Below are 12,978 nucleotides of genomic sequence, written 5' to 3' on the forward strand. Positions count from 1 at the left end.
AAAAGTGACGTTTTTGGAACTTTATTATTGCCTTTGGGTGGGAGTCATCTGTGGCCAACAATGTACATCAACGAGCAAATGAAACTTCTTCACTGATCTTTCATTTCACGTAGACGGCGGATGGCAGATTTCACGGTCACTGCAGACGAGGTGCTGGGAATTGACAACAAAAAGATAACCTTATTAATGTCATAATGTGCACATAACAGCAGTTGCACAACAACAATCAGAAAATTAAAATTGAAACAAAAGCTTATTCCTGCACATGCTGCTGCTTACATCATTTCTGAGGGCACAGCAATGGCACCAAGGCAGAGGACTCGGTCAAGGGCAGGCATTTATTTGGACGGCGCTGACAGGATGACCGATAGGTACGCACACGAGCCTCCAAGATGTCCAGCCTGGGTTTGAATTCCGACCCAGCTATAAACTGTCATCCCGGTGTTTCACAGGCAGGGCGATTCATTCATGTGTGTGCCATCCCTTGGATGGGTGTAAAACTGGTGTCCCGTCTGCCAACATTAGTTGGTGGATGTTAAAGATCCCACAGTGTCCTTCGTCAAGAATAGGCGAGTTATCACTGGTACCATGACCAAATTACAAATTCTTGCCCTAACTACTGCTGGTAGAAGGATGGCAAAACCACTCAGTGTGACCTGGCCTCGAAACTGCTTCGGCAGAACAGACGCTCTGTATCAGAGTATGGTACTTTACTATGGGGGTGGGGAGGGGGGGGAGGGAAGGGGGGAAGTGCCTTTACTTCCCAGGGTACCAGCGACGTCACAACAATGGTGCCACCTTTCTCACCACACTCAGCGGGGCATTTCCAAAAGAGGAATTTCCTCCCATGGATGCCAACTTATGGGGAATGTCCGTGCTCTTAACCTTTTAAATGCTGAAGGTCAAGGAAACAGTACGTACCATTTTAAATGTCTGGTTTGACTCGGCTGCGGTTTGAACCATGACCTCCCAGACTCGGAGGACACTAACCATTACACCACCAAGTCTGGTATTTCCCAAACGTACCTTATTAGTTCAGGTGTTCAGTTGATACATTTTGTGTCGAAATTCAACCTAAAAGATTTGGCAGTATGTTGCTCAGTCAGTGAAGTAAATATCTGCCTTTTACGGAGGCCGCATTCATTAAGTTTTAGCATCAAAGTGATCATCGAGACGTAGATTTTCCACATGGCTAGTGATGGATGCAAAGCATGTTTTTCATGTGAAAATTGGCACGGATAAATGACAACGTGCAACGAGGGATTTTCTTTTGATTATTGCAACACCTAAAATAAAAGGCTTCAGAAAGAGGCAGCCACATGCTCCACAGCACGTCCGCAGGTTCAGTAACCACATACTCCAAGGCATTTTGACATTGCGCCAGACACCGACTCATCTCATCACGTACACTGGCGTGCCAATTACAATCACATCTTAAGCTTGCCATGCAGGAAGCGTAAATACTACAAAAGCTGCTTGACAACTTCAATAGGTGTGCACTGGTGTTTCACAGAGCTGAATTGAAGTTTCAAAAACAAAACAAGAAAGAGCAATCAGAGAATGCAGACTCTCACCAGGGTGTGTTTTTAGGGCTTTTGTGTTAAAACAAATATGGTGGCCAAACCACATGACATCAGGATTTATCTTTCTCCACCAATTTATCCCTACATGACACTCAACAAATTTCATCTTGATCGGATGAAGTTTTGTAGTTGTCGAATTATGACATCATAATGGAGGCACCTATGACATCAACACATGTTAATCCACATGGAGAGTTCTTTACAATGAGCCACGCCTCAATCTTTTCTATATAGCATTTTCGGAGATATAGAGGTGCAAAGTTTTTCGGTTTTTCCAAGATGGCACCTGTACCACTCGACCTATGACGTCATAATTATTAAAATATTATACAGGAAGAGGTGCACGCACCTATGGTGAAAATTTCCTGTCAAGCGGACCAACAGTTGCAGAGAAAATCATATTTATTCTGTGCGGACAAACAAACAAATGAAAAATCGGTCAGAGACCGAGGACTTGCCGGAATGTACTTTTTTAAAATCGGCCATTTTGGACAAATATGGCGGCCGAACCACGTGACAGATGACATCATTATTTGTTTTCTAAACTAATTTATTCCGAGATTATGCTCAAGAAATTTCATCTTGATCGGATGAGGTTTTGTACCTGTCGAATTATGACGTAATAATTGAGGCACCAATGACATCATTAACATTTTATTCCCCACGGAGAGTTGTTTACAATGAGCCATGTCCAAATTTTTCTATTCAGCACTTTTGGAAATATAGAGGTGCAATGTTTTCGGTTTTTACAAGATGGCGGCCGAACCACGTGACCAATGACGTCATCAATTGGGCAGTCTACTCCAGGGCAAGACAAATATGTGTGTAAAGTTTGGCTATTCTATGTGCAACGGTGTGGACGTAGTGCTGCGCACAGACAAACGGACAGACAAACCAACCGATCAACATACTTGCCGGAATCTTTTCCGGCAAGTAACAAACAAACCCTATCCTCTGGCGAGGGTAATAAAACAATGTTTCATGTGAAGACTACGATTCATATCAAGCCATTGAAGCAAATCTCAGAAACTCTAAACACCTCAACGGAAAAAAAGGAAATCCATGGAAATACAAACATTGTTCAAAGCATCGATTTATAAGTCAATCATAAACTACCTGAAGAAAAGGTGCTTTCGTATATCAATTAACAAGTAAAGGTAGCCATCCGGGAAAAGTTTATGGTCAATCTATCAATTTAAATCATTCATGAACTATATAAAGAGGTCAATTGTGTTGCACTCTTGGGGTTCCACTGAGAGCCAAAGTTCAGAGCTACTTATACTGTTCACCACAAAATGATGCAACATCGGGGGCGGAGGATGGATCTTTACTGTAATTAACGGACCATATGTTAGTCGCGCTACTTTTCCTACATTTCTGAGCCGATTACATCCCGATCTGCTACATGGGATCAGAATGATCGCAATTAGTGAATAGGGGTGTTTTCATCTTTGCCGGTGGTCTTGGGGGCATGATTGTATGGAAAACGCAACCGGCATTCAAAATGTTTGTTTTCTGTAGGCATGGGTCGCAAAGGCGTTCCCCATAACAGGAATAAGCTGCCTCAACCTCGCTGGAGTCAACCCTGGTGTTGGGCTAGCGGCTAGGGTGCCAGCTTAGGATCCTAGGATCCTGGGTTCGAATCCCGGTCGATCGCTGAATTAACGCCAGGGGGGTTGACTCAGCCTGTCATCCTTCCGAGGTCGGCAAATTGAGTACCAGTTCACTGGTAATTCCCTGTTTGTCGTAAAAGGCGACAAACAGGGTTGGCGGCAGGAAGGGCATCCGGCCGTAAAACATTGCTTCAAAAAGGCGACCGAAAAACAACAACAACCACCGTCCCCGAAAAAGGCCAACCCCCGCTTGCGGGGAAAAATGGCCTCTAAAGGTGGTTTTTAACCTCGCTGGAGTCATACGAAACACGAACATGTTTGGCAATTTAGTTTTAACCATTTGAGGTGACATCGGAATGCTTCCAAAAGGCTCGAAACGCATTTTCCAGGCATTTACGACTTTTCAGGCTTATGGATGCCTTGATGGCCTCGGCAAACACCTTCTTTCACAGGTGTGGAAAACCCCACTAAATTCTTATATTTAAAGCACCAAGACAAGAAACTTCGGATGGAAATCAAATATAAGTGTGCTACCTCTGGGCTACCAATTCCGGACTTCCGGTCCCTCGGGCGACGGGGCTTGCTTCGATTTCTCCACGGCATCAAAGTTTGAGTGTTTTCCCGTTCGTTTCTTTGTCAAATTTCCGCTGCGTATTTTGTTGTGTATGTGTTATTGTGTGTTTCTATTTGGTTTTGGTTTTGTAGTTGATGCAAATTTGTGTGTAATTAGTCGTTTCTTTGTCCGCGCCTCGTCCGGCCTGGTGTCTCGTGCGGCCTCCTCGCCTCGACTTGTGCCCCGCCCCCTATATCTCGTTTTGCTTTCACCTCTGCTCCTGCTTTCTCAAATCCACGTTCTCACTTAGAGACTTTTCCCAGATTGTTTTTCATGGTTTTGTTTAAATATTTATTTAAATATGTTTAAACCGCAGCCGTGATGCTGACGCCCCCCCCCCCCCAAATTTCCATGTTTTAAACGTTTCCCAGTGTGTACCCTGGATAAGAATAGGTACACCGTATTCCTGCGTGTCGTAAGAGGCGACTAAGAGGGTTGGCGTCAGGAAGGGCATCCGGCCATAAAAACATTGCCTCAAAAAGAGAACCATGACAATTACAACTACATGTGGGCAGGGTACAGCCCGAAGTGGAGATCGGTTTCTGAGGTTTGGGACATGGAATGTAGGGACAATGACAGGGAGATCAGGAGAAGTGGTGGAAGTATTGGTCAGAAGAAGAGTGGACATATGTTGTGTGCAAGAGACGAGACGGAAGGGAAGTGGTGTGAGAATGGTGAAGAGTAGGCAGGGACAGAAATACAAGTTTGTGTGGCAAGGGTGCCTGGAGGGCATGAATGGTGTTGGTGTCCTGTTTTCTGAGGAGTTTGTAGACAGTGTGGTGAGTGTGACTAGAGTGAGTGATAGGTTGATGATGGTGAAAATGATGATTGGAAAGCTCTTGGTGAACGTCATCTCGGGATATGCTCCGCAGGTTGGTCGAAGCGATGAAGAGGACAAGTTCTGGTGTGCGATAGAGAAGCTGATGGAAAACGTGAAAGATGAGGAAGTTGTTGTGGTAGGAGGAGACCTAAATGGACATGTGGGAAGGAGTATGGATGGTTTTGACGGAGTTCATGGGGGTTACGGATATGGTGTGAGAAATGGAGAAGGTGAAAGGATTTTGGAGTTTGCTGATGGAGCTGATTTGTTGATTTGTAATACTCAGTTCCAGAAAGAGGATAATAAGCTTGTTACATACACGTCAGGTGGGTCGACGACAACAGTTGACTACCTGATGGTGCGTAGGCGAGATAGGGGGCACCTCCGGGACACAAAGGTGATCCCGGGGGAGGAGGCTGTTTCACAGCACCACTTGGTTGTCTGCGACGTAAGGGTGAAAGGTGCGAGGAGAGATTGGCGGGTGAAGTACCAACCGAGAATGAAGGTGTGGAGGTTGAAAGAAGTGACAGTAAGGGAGGCATTAAAAGAGAGGCTGAGTAGGGTCGAGGATGATGTGGTTGAGCTTGAAAGTGGTTGGATGTCAATGAAAGCTAGTCTGTTGGGAGCCGTTGGTGAGGTATGTGGATGGACAAAAGGACCACCGAGGCACTCGGAAACATGGTTGTGGGATGATGAAGTTGGAAAGAGGATTGACGAGAAGAGGAAGAAGTTCAAGGAGTGGCAGAAGGCGAAGGGTACGGGAGCAGAAACAGCAGAGCATGAAAGTGATAAGGCAGCCAGGAAGGCTGCAAAGAAAGAGGTAGCAAAGGCGCAGGAGGCATGTAGGAAAATGTTCGGAGAACGCTTGGATTCGGAAGAGGGTCAGAAAGCAGTATTCAGGATTGCAAAGCAGATAGCGAAAGAGAGGTGTGATGTGATGGGGGTGAGTTGCTTGAAGGATGAAGTGGGACAAATCGTTGTCGACCCAGATGGAATTAAAGGAAGATGGAAAATATATATGGAAATGCTGTTGAATACAGAGAATGAATGGGATGGCAACATAGAGAGTAACCCAGTTTTAGGGCCGGCAGAGAAGATAACTGAGAAGGAAGTTGAGGAAGCGATAAAAGCAATGAAGGGCAGAAAAGCGGGAGGGCCGACGGAAGTTGTGGGAGATATGTTGAAGGCAGCAGGAAGTTGGGGTGTGAAGAGAATGATAGAGATCTGTAATCTGGTGGTGAAAGAAGGCCGCATTCCAGTGGATTGGGAACTGAGTACACTCGTCCCTCTATACAAGGGGAAAGGTGACGCTCTGGAGTGTGGCTCGTACCGAGCGATAAAGTTATTGGAGCATGGAATGAAGGTATTGGAAAGGGTGTTGGAGAGGAGGATAAGGAAGAAAGTGAAGATCGACGAAATGCAGTTTGGATTCATGCCAGGAAGAGGAACGACAGATGCGCTTTTCATTGTGAGGCAGTTGCAGGAGAAGTACATGGAGAAGAGGAAGAAGTAGTTTCTTGGGTTTGTTGATCTGGAGAAAGCATTCGATCAGGTTCCACGCAAAGTATTGACATGGGCATCGAGGAAGTTAGGAGTGGAGGAATGGTTGATCAGAGTAGTGATGGCAATGTACAAAAGAGCGCGCACAGCTGTAAGGACGAAGGACGGGAACAGTGGTGAGTTTGAGGTGAAGGTGGGAGTGCATCAGGGGTCGGTACTAAGTCCACTACTATTTGTAGCTGTGATGGAGGTGCTGGCTCAGAACGTAAAGGAGGGTTTACCGTGGGAGTTGTTGTATGCAGATGATCTGGTGTTGATTGCAGAAAGTATGGATGGACTGAAGGAAAAGATGAACACGTGGAAGGAATGTATGGAGACAAAAGGTCTGAAGGTGAATATCGGAAAGACGAAGGTGATGGCAAGTGGTAAAGCATGTGGTGAGGTGGAAAGAACTGGGAAGTGGCCCTGTGCTGTGTGTAGGAAGGGTGTCGGAGTGAACTCCATTCAGTGTACAATGTGCGCTGAGTGGGTTCATCAAAAATGTAGTGGTCTGAGAGGGTCATTAACCAGTGTGGCAGCTACATTCAAATGTAAGGTGTGCAGAGAGGGAGCTGCAGATGGAGGAAATGTTGAGTTGGATCTTGGAGACGGCGTGAAGCTGGAAGGTGTGAAAACATTTTGCTACCTCGGAGACATGCTGAATGGAGAAGGTGGATCAGACTCGGCAACGGTTGCTCGAGTGAGATGTGCCTGGAAGAAGTTTCAGGAATTGAGTGGCGTGCTGATGATGAGGGGAGTGTCGTTGAAGCTGAAGGGAAAGGTGTATGCTGCATGTGTGAGAAGTGTTATGATTTATGGGAGCGAGACATGGGTAATGAACATAGAGCAGCAACGAAGGTTGGAAAGGGTGGAAATGCGAATGGTTCGACGGATGTGCGGAGTATCGTTGAGAGAGAGGAAGACAAATGATGAATTGCGAAAGATGATGGGAATAGAGCCTGTGATTGATGCTGTGAAGAGGAACAGGTTGAGATGGTTTGGTCATGTGTTGAGGAAGGATGAAAGTGACTGGTTGAGAAGAGTGATGGAAATGAATGTAGAAGGAAGTAGAAGATGGGGAAGACCGAGAAAGACTTGGCTAAAGATGGTGGAAGAAGAAATGCGGGCAAGGGGGTTAACAAGGAGAGATGTAGAAAATAGGGCAAAATGGAGAAGATCGTCATGGGGACCGCAAGGCTAACCCCTGCTCTAGCAGGGAAAATGGCCTTTTAAAATGCATGTTGTTGTTGTTGTTGTTGTACCTCTGGGCCATCCTGCTTGCGATGTTTACCAATAAAGCTGTGGTTTAAAAACAAAAGGAAAAAAAAACAAAAACATACTTGTAAGTCCATGCGCCTCCAGCAACTGTCTTCATGCATGAGCCGCAGTGCCAGATGCCCACCGCCCTTCGCTTCATTTTTGTCTGCAATCATAATATGCAAATTTACACCAAAATAAAATGTAGCCGACTTAACTGGACAAGACTAATATTTTAATGTTTCCAACCCTTTCAAAAGCTAAATGTATAATTACGGTTTTAAAGGACGTCACAATTGCCATACAAACTGAAGATTTAACCAAGCTCCTGCCTCAAAAATCTAGATATAATGGAGTAATTGTATGCATGCACATATGTATGTCTGCTCTATATGCATTGGTTGGACAGTTGGCCTGACACCATCCACAAATGTAACCTGAAAAATATAATCATACAGCCACCATTTTTGTGCTATGGTAAGCCCAAGACATCTTTGGAAGTGTCGTATTCACAATTCCCATGTCCTCCTTACAAGTTTTCCATTCAATGTAAAGCAACATGAGTGACTGTTAAAAGTATCATGAAATATCGAAACGTTGGAGGTGATAGGCATCATGGGCCTTGTGAGGGAGAAAGTACGAATAGGCCTCAGGTTTCAGGCATATGGGCTAGTGCATTTGGGATTATCCAACCGATATAATCACGATGTATTATTATATATGCACATAAGTAGTACGCATGTTTTTGCTTCATGCACGTAACCAGAGTTCTTAGTTGATCAGTAGTTTGTTGATCTGGAGAAAGCATTCGACAGGTTTCCACGCAAAGTAGTGACATGGGCATCGAGGAAGTTAGGAGTGGAGGAATGGTTGATCAGAGTATAGTGATGGCAATGTACGAGAGAGGCACAGCTGTAAGGACGAAGGACGGGAACAGTGGTGAGTTTGAGGTGAAGGTGGGAGTGCATCAGGGGTCGGTACTAAGTCCACTACTATTTGTAGCTGTGATGGAGGTGCTGGCTCAGAACGTAAAGGAGGGTTTACCGTGGGAGTTGTTGAATGCAGATGATCTGGTGTTGATTGCAGAAAGTATGGATGGACTGAAGGAAAAGATGAACAAGTGGAAGGAATGTATGGAGACAAAAGGTCTGAAGGTGAATATTGGAAAGACGAAGGTGATGGCAAGTGGTAAAGCATGTGGTGAGGTGGAAAGAACTGGGAAGTGGCCCTGTGCTGTGTGCAGGCAGGGTGTCGGAGTGAACTCCATTCAATGTACAATGTGCGCTGAGTGGGTTCATCAAAAATGTAGTGGTCTGAGAGGGTCATTAACCAGTGTGGCAGCTACATTCAAATGTAAGGTGTGCACAGAGGGAGCTGCAGATGGAGGAAATGTTGAGTTGGATCTTGGAGACGGCATGAGGCTGGAAGGTGTGAAAACATTTTGCTACCTCGGAGACATGCTGAATGGAGGTGGATCAGACTCGGCAACGGTTGCTGGAGTGAGATGTGTATGGAAGAAGTTTTGGGAACTGAGTGGCGTGCTGACGAGGAGGGGAGTGTCGTTGAAGCTGAAGGGAAAGGTGTATGCTGCATGTGTGAGAAATGTTACGATTTATGGGAGCGAGACATGGGTAATGAACGTAGGGCAGCAACAAAGGCTGGAAAGGGTGGAAATGCAAATGGTTTGGTGGATGTGTGGAGTATCGTTGAGAGAGAGGAAGACAAATGATGAATTGCGAAAGATGATGGCAATAGAGCCTGTGATGGATGCTGTGAAGAGAAACAGTTTGAGATGGTTTGGTCACATGTTGAGGAAGGATGAAGATGACTGGTTGAGAAGAGTGATGGAAATGAATGTGGAAGGATGTAGAGGACGGCGAAGACCAAGAAAGACTTGGCTAAACGTGGTGGAAGAAGAAATGCGGGCAAGAGGGTTAACAAGGGGAGATGTAGAAAATAGGGCAAAATGGAGAAGATCGTCATGGGGCCCACAAGGCTAACCCCCGCTCCAGCAGGGAAAATGGCCTTAAAATGCCTGTTGTTGTTGTTGTTGTTGTTGTTGTTGTTGTACGTAACCAGAGTTATTTATATTTTTGGGAGCGATTGGGACAGCAGTCTGTTGCCTATACACTTCCCAAATAAAGGGACGGCTCAGAAGAACGTGCTGCATGCTTGGAAGACGATCACCCGGGGCGTGGTTACGCTGCTTGTAATTATAATAGTTCCTAACCCACCTTTGTTTTTGGTATAATCATAATTATTTGAAAAGTTGAACACAAAAACTATTGCATCACAAAATAAACTGAAAGACAAAGAAGCAAACAAAGAATAAGAGACAACGGGAAGAAGAAAAGACAGAAGAGAGAAAGAAAACGAAAAGAGAGACAGAGAAGGAAAGAAAGAGACAGATGGACATAAACAACAACAGCACTCGGTAGAGTGCATATTTCCGTCAGGCTCAACAGTTTATGTTTTGTATCCCACTGATGGGCTGGATCTGGATTTGAATTGAGGCAATAAACCCCCCTATAGTTAGTCACACCACAACATGTAGCCTCCTATAGTTAGTTATTTCTTATTGAATGTAAAGATTAGCCCTTTCCCATTGTGTAGTAATAAAGACCAAATATGCATCGTCAGGCAGGATTGTTGGCCTCGTTGAAGCCGAAACTGCCTCGTCATGGGAGTAGACTAGGCCCTGCAGGCCCGAAGGAGGAATAAAACCTTCCCTGAAGGCGGAACGAGACATTCCTGGGACAAGGGGCAGCGAGCAACCAATGGGAGCTAAAGGGAAGGCAAGGGGAAGTGGCCGAGGGTGGCCAATGAGGGGCTGTCACGTTACGTGACCCCCGGCGCCCAAATAAGACCCATGGAACATTCAAGAAGGGGTTGGGGTGTTATAAAAACCCGGCCCAGAACACATACATACATTTTCATTCATTCATTCTGTCTCTGTCTCCTTGGATTGGAGCGATTCCTGGTGTTTTCGTCCACCAAGCCGATCCTCGAACGTTCGCTGCACGACCAAGTCCATCCGGGCGAGCTGCACGACCGAGCCCCTCCGGGCGAGCTGCATGACCGAGCCCCTCCGGGCGAGCAGCAAGAAGTGGCCGCGCTTCCCCGCGCATTACCCTCTCCCCCTTCCCCGAGAGTCTAGGTAAGGCTGTTAAGATTCTTTGCTTTGTCTCTGTTCTGTACATACTTGTAATTAAATACTGTGTTTTGGTACTTCCAACCTGCCCGTAGTTGTCATTTTCCATTCATTCACCTAGCATCACCCGAATTAAAACCGCTCAATTGGGTCCGAAGTACGCTTAGTGTAACGGCACGGGTCACGCGACGCACAATCGCCCGGACGTCAGTTATAAGTGTGACTTGTGCGGGGTTCAGCCCCCGTCCTCACGGCTGTGTGTGTCCAAAGGTATTCGGGTTGTGACCGCTAACCCTTCCACGCGCAGCTGCGGGCTCGGCGGCTGGAGTTGCCCAGCAATCCGTCAACCACGAGTGTAGTCATGGTCGGCGGCCTCAGTGGAACCGGAGCTCGTGGGGGAACGGGGCATAAACCCCCCCTTGTACGTCGACGAACCCGGGATCCGCAAAAAAAAAAAAAAACCGCGCACGCACGCACGCGCACACACACACACACACACACACACACACACACACACACACACACACACACACACACACACACACACACACACACACACACACACACACACACACACACACACACACACACACACACACACACACACACACACACACACACACACACACACACACACACACACACACACACACCATTGTCCATAATGCAAACACTGTGGAATTTCCACATTCAATGTCAAATTTAACAAAACACAACACATCCACGGGCATTATGGATGAAATAAGAACAACACGTCTACTCTTCACTAAACATACCGTGGGATCTTTCATTTGCACCAACTAATGGTCACAGAGTCTATCCGAGGTACGGCACACTGTGATCAACCCCTCCTTGCGAAAATTACATTTTAACAACAGTCGGGTCGGATCAGCAATTTAACCCAAACTCGACAGCTTAAAGGTGAAGTGAACAGTGGATGAAACCGACAGGAAGTTGATCGAGGTAAGCTACAAACATGGGAAGAAAGAAGCTGACGTTCTGAGCGTTAACCCTTCGTCTCGTCATAGCAAAAGAGAACCATTAAACTCCTCTTTTGCTGTGACGAGAAGTTCGTGCACAAAATATCAGCTTCCCCTTTCTCTCCCATGGCCGTTTGCATACCTCAATCAACGTCCTGCCAATTTCATCCATTGGTCTACCCATCCACCAACGCAGATCGACACTCACCTCCACCAGCAATACTAGTTTTCATTCTACATTCAAGTTAAGTACACTACCTCTCACAACACGAAAAGCACAAATAAAATATTTTTAGTTTAAAAAGTAAATTAGCATTTTCTCTGGACAATAATCAGGCAAAAATAGACAATTAAACTACATGATACACATTCACATAGACAATTTGCATACACTACTGCCCCCCTCCCAATACCAGCAACAAAGATAAAAACACCCCTATACACCTATGTACAAAACACCCAAAACACCCAAATGTAAACACCCCTATGTACACTAATTTGGATAATGCTGATCCTATGTAGCAAGTCTGGATGTAATCGGCTCTGAACTGCAAGAGCAGCCCGACACACAGACACAGACAGAGACAGACACGCACACAGACAAACAAGCACGACCACACAGACAAACACGTACACACACAGACAAACACGCACACACACAGACAAACACGCACACACACAGACGAACACGCGCACACACACAGACGAACACGCACACACACAGACAGACGAACACGCACACACACCCACGAACACGAACACACACAGACGAACACGCACACACACACACAGACGAACACGCACACACACACACAGACGAACACGCACACACACACACACAGACGAGCACGCACACACACACAGACGAGCACGCACACACACACAGACGAGCACGCACATACACAGACAAGGACGCACACAGACAGACAAGCACGCACACAGACAGACAAGCACGCACAGACAGACAGACAAGCACGCACACAAGCACGCACACAGACAAGCACGCACACAGACAAACACACACACATACAGACAAACACACACACACACACAGGCAAACACACACACACACACACACACACACACACACACACACACACACACACACACACACACACACACACACACACACACACACACACACACACACACAGAGACAAACACACACACACAAACAAACACACACACACAGACAAACACAGACAAACACACACACACACACAGAGACAAACACACACAGAGACAAACACACACAGAGACAAACACACACAGAGACAAACACACACAGAGACAAACACACACAGAGACAAACAGACAAACACACACAGAGACACACACACACACACAGAGACACACACACACACAGAGACAAACACACACACACAGACGAACACACACAAACAAACAAACACACAAACACAC

At 46.1% G+C, this 12,978-nt stretch overlaps 1 protein-coding gene across 1 annotated transcript in view; it reads right to left on the minus strand.

Moving 5' to 3' along the window:
- Window positions 1–5: 5 nt before the first annotated feature.
- Window positions 6–12,978, minus strand: part of RPL37A (ribosomal protein L37a) — a 17,479-nt gene continuing 4,506 nt past the window's right edge. Inside the window, exons 3-4 of the mRNA XM_068122069.1 lie at window positions 7,509–7,591; window positions 6–153 (exon numbers count right to left, since the gene is read on the minus strand). Of these exons, the coding sequence (XP_067978170.1) occupies window positions 90–153; window positions 7,509–7,591 (147 nt within the window). The 3' untranslated portion in view covers window positions 6–89. The remainder of the gene's footprint in view (window positions 154–7,508; window positions 7,592–12,978) is intronic.

This window comes from Myxine glutinosa, chromosome 1 (genome assembly GCF_964187855.1).
Source record: "Myxine glutinosa chromosome 1, kmMyxGlut1.1, whole genome shotgun sequence".
Taxonomy (NCBI): Eukaryota; Metazoa; Chordata; class Myxini; order Myxiniformes; family Myxinidae; genus Myxine; species Myxine glutinosa.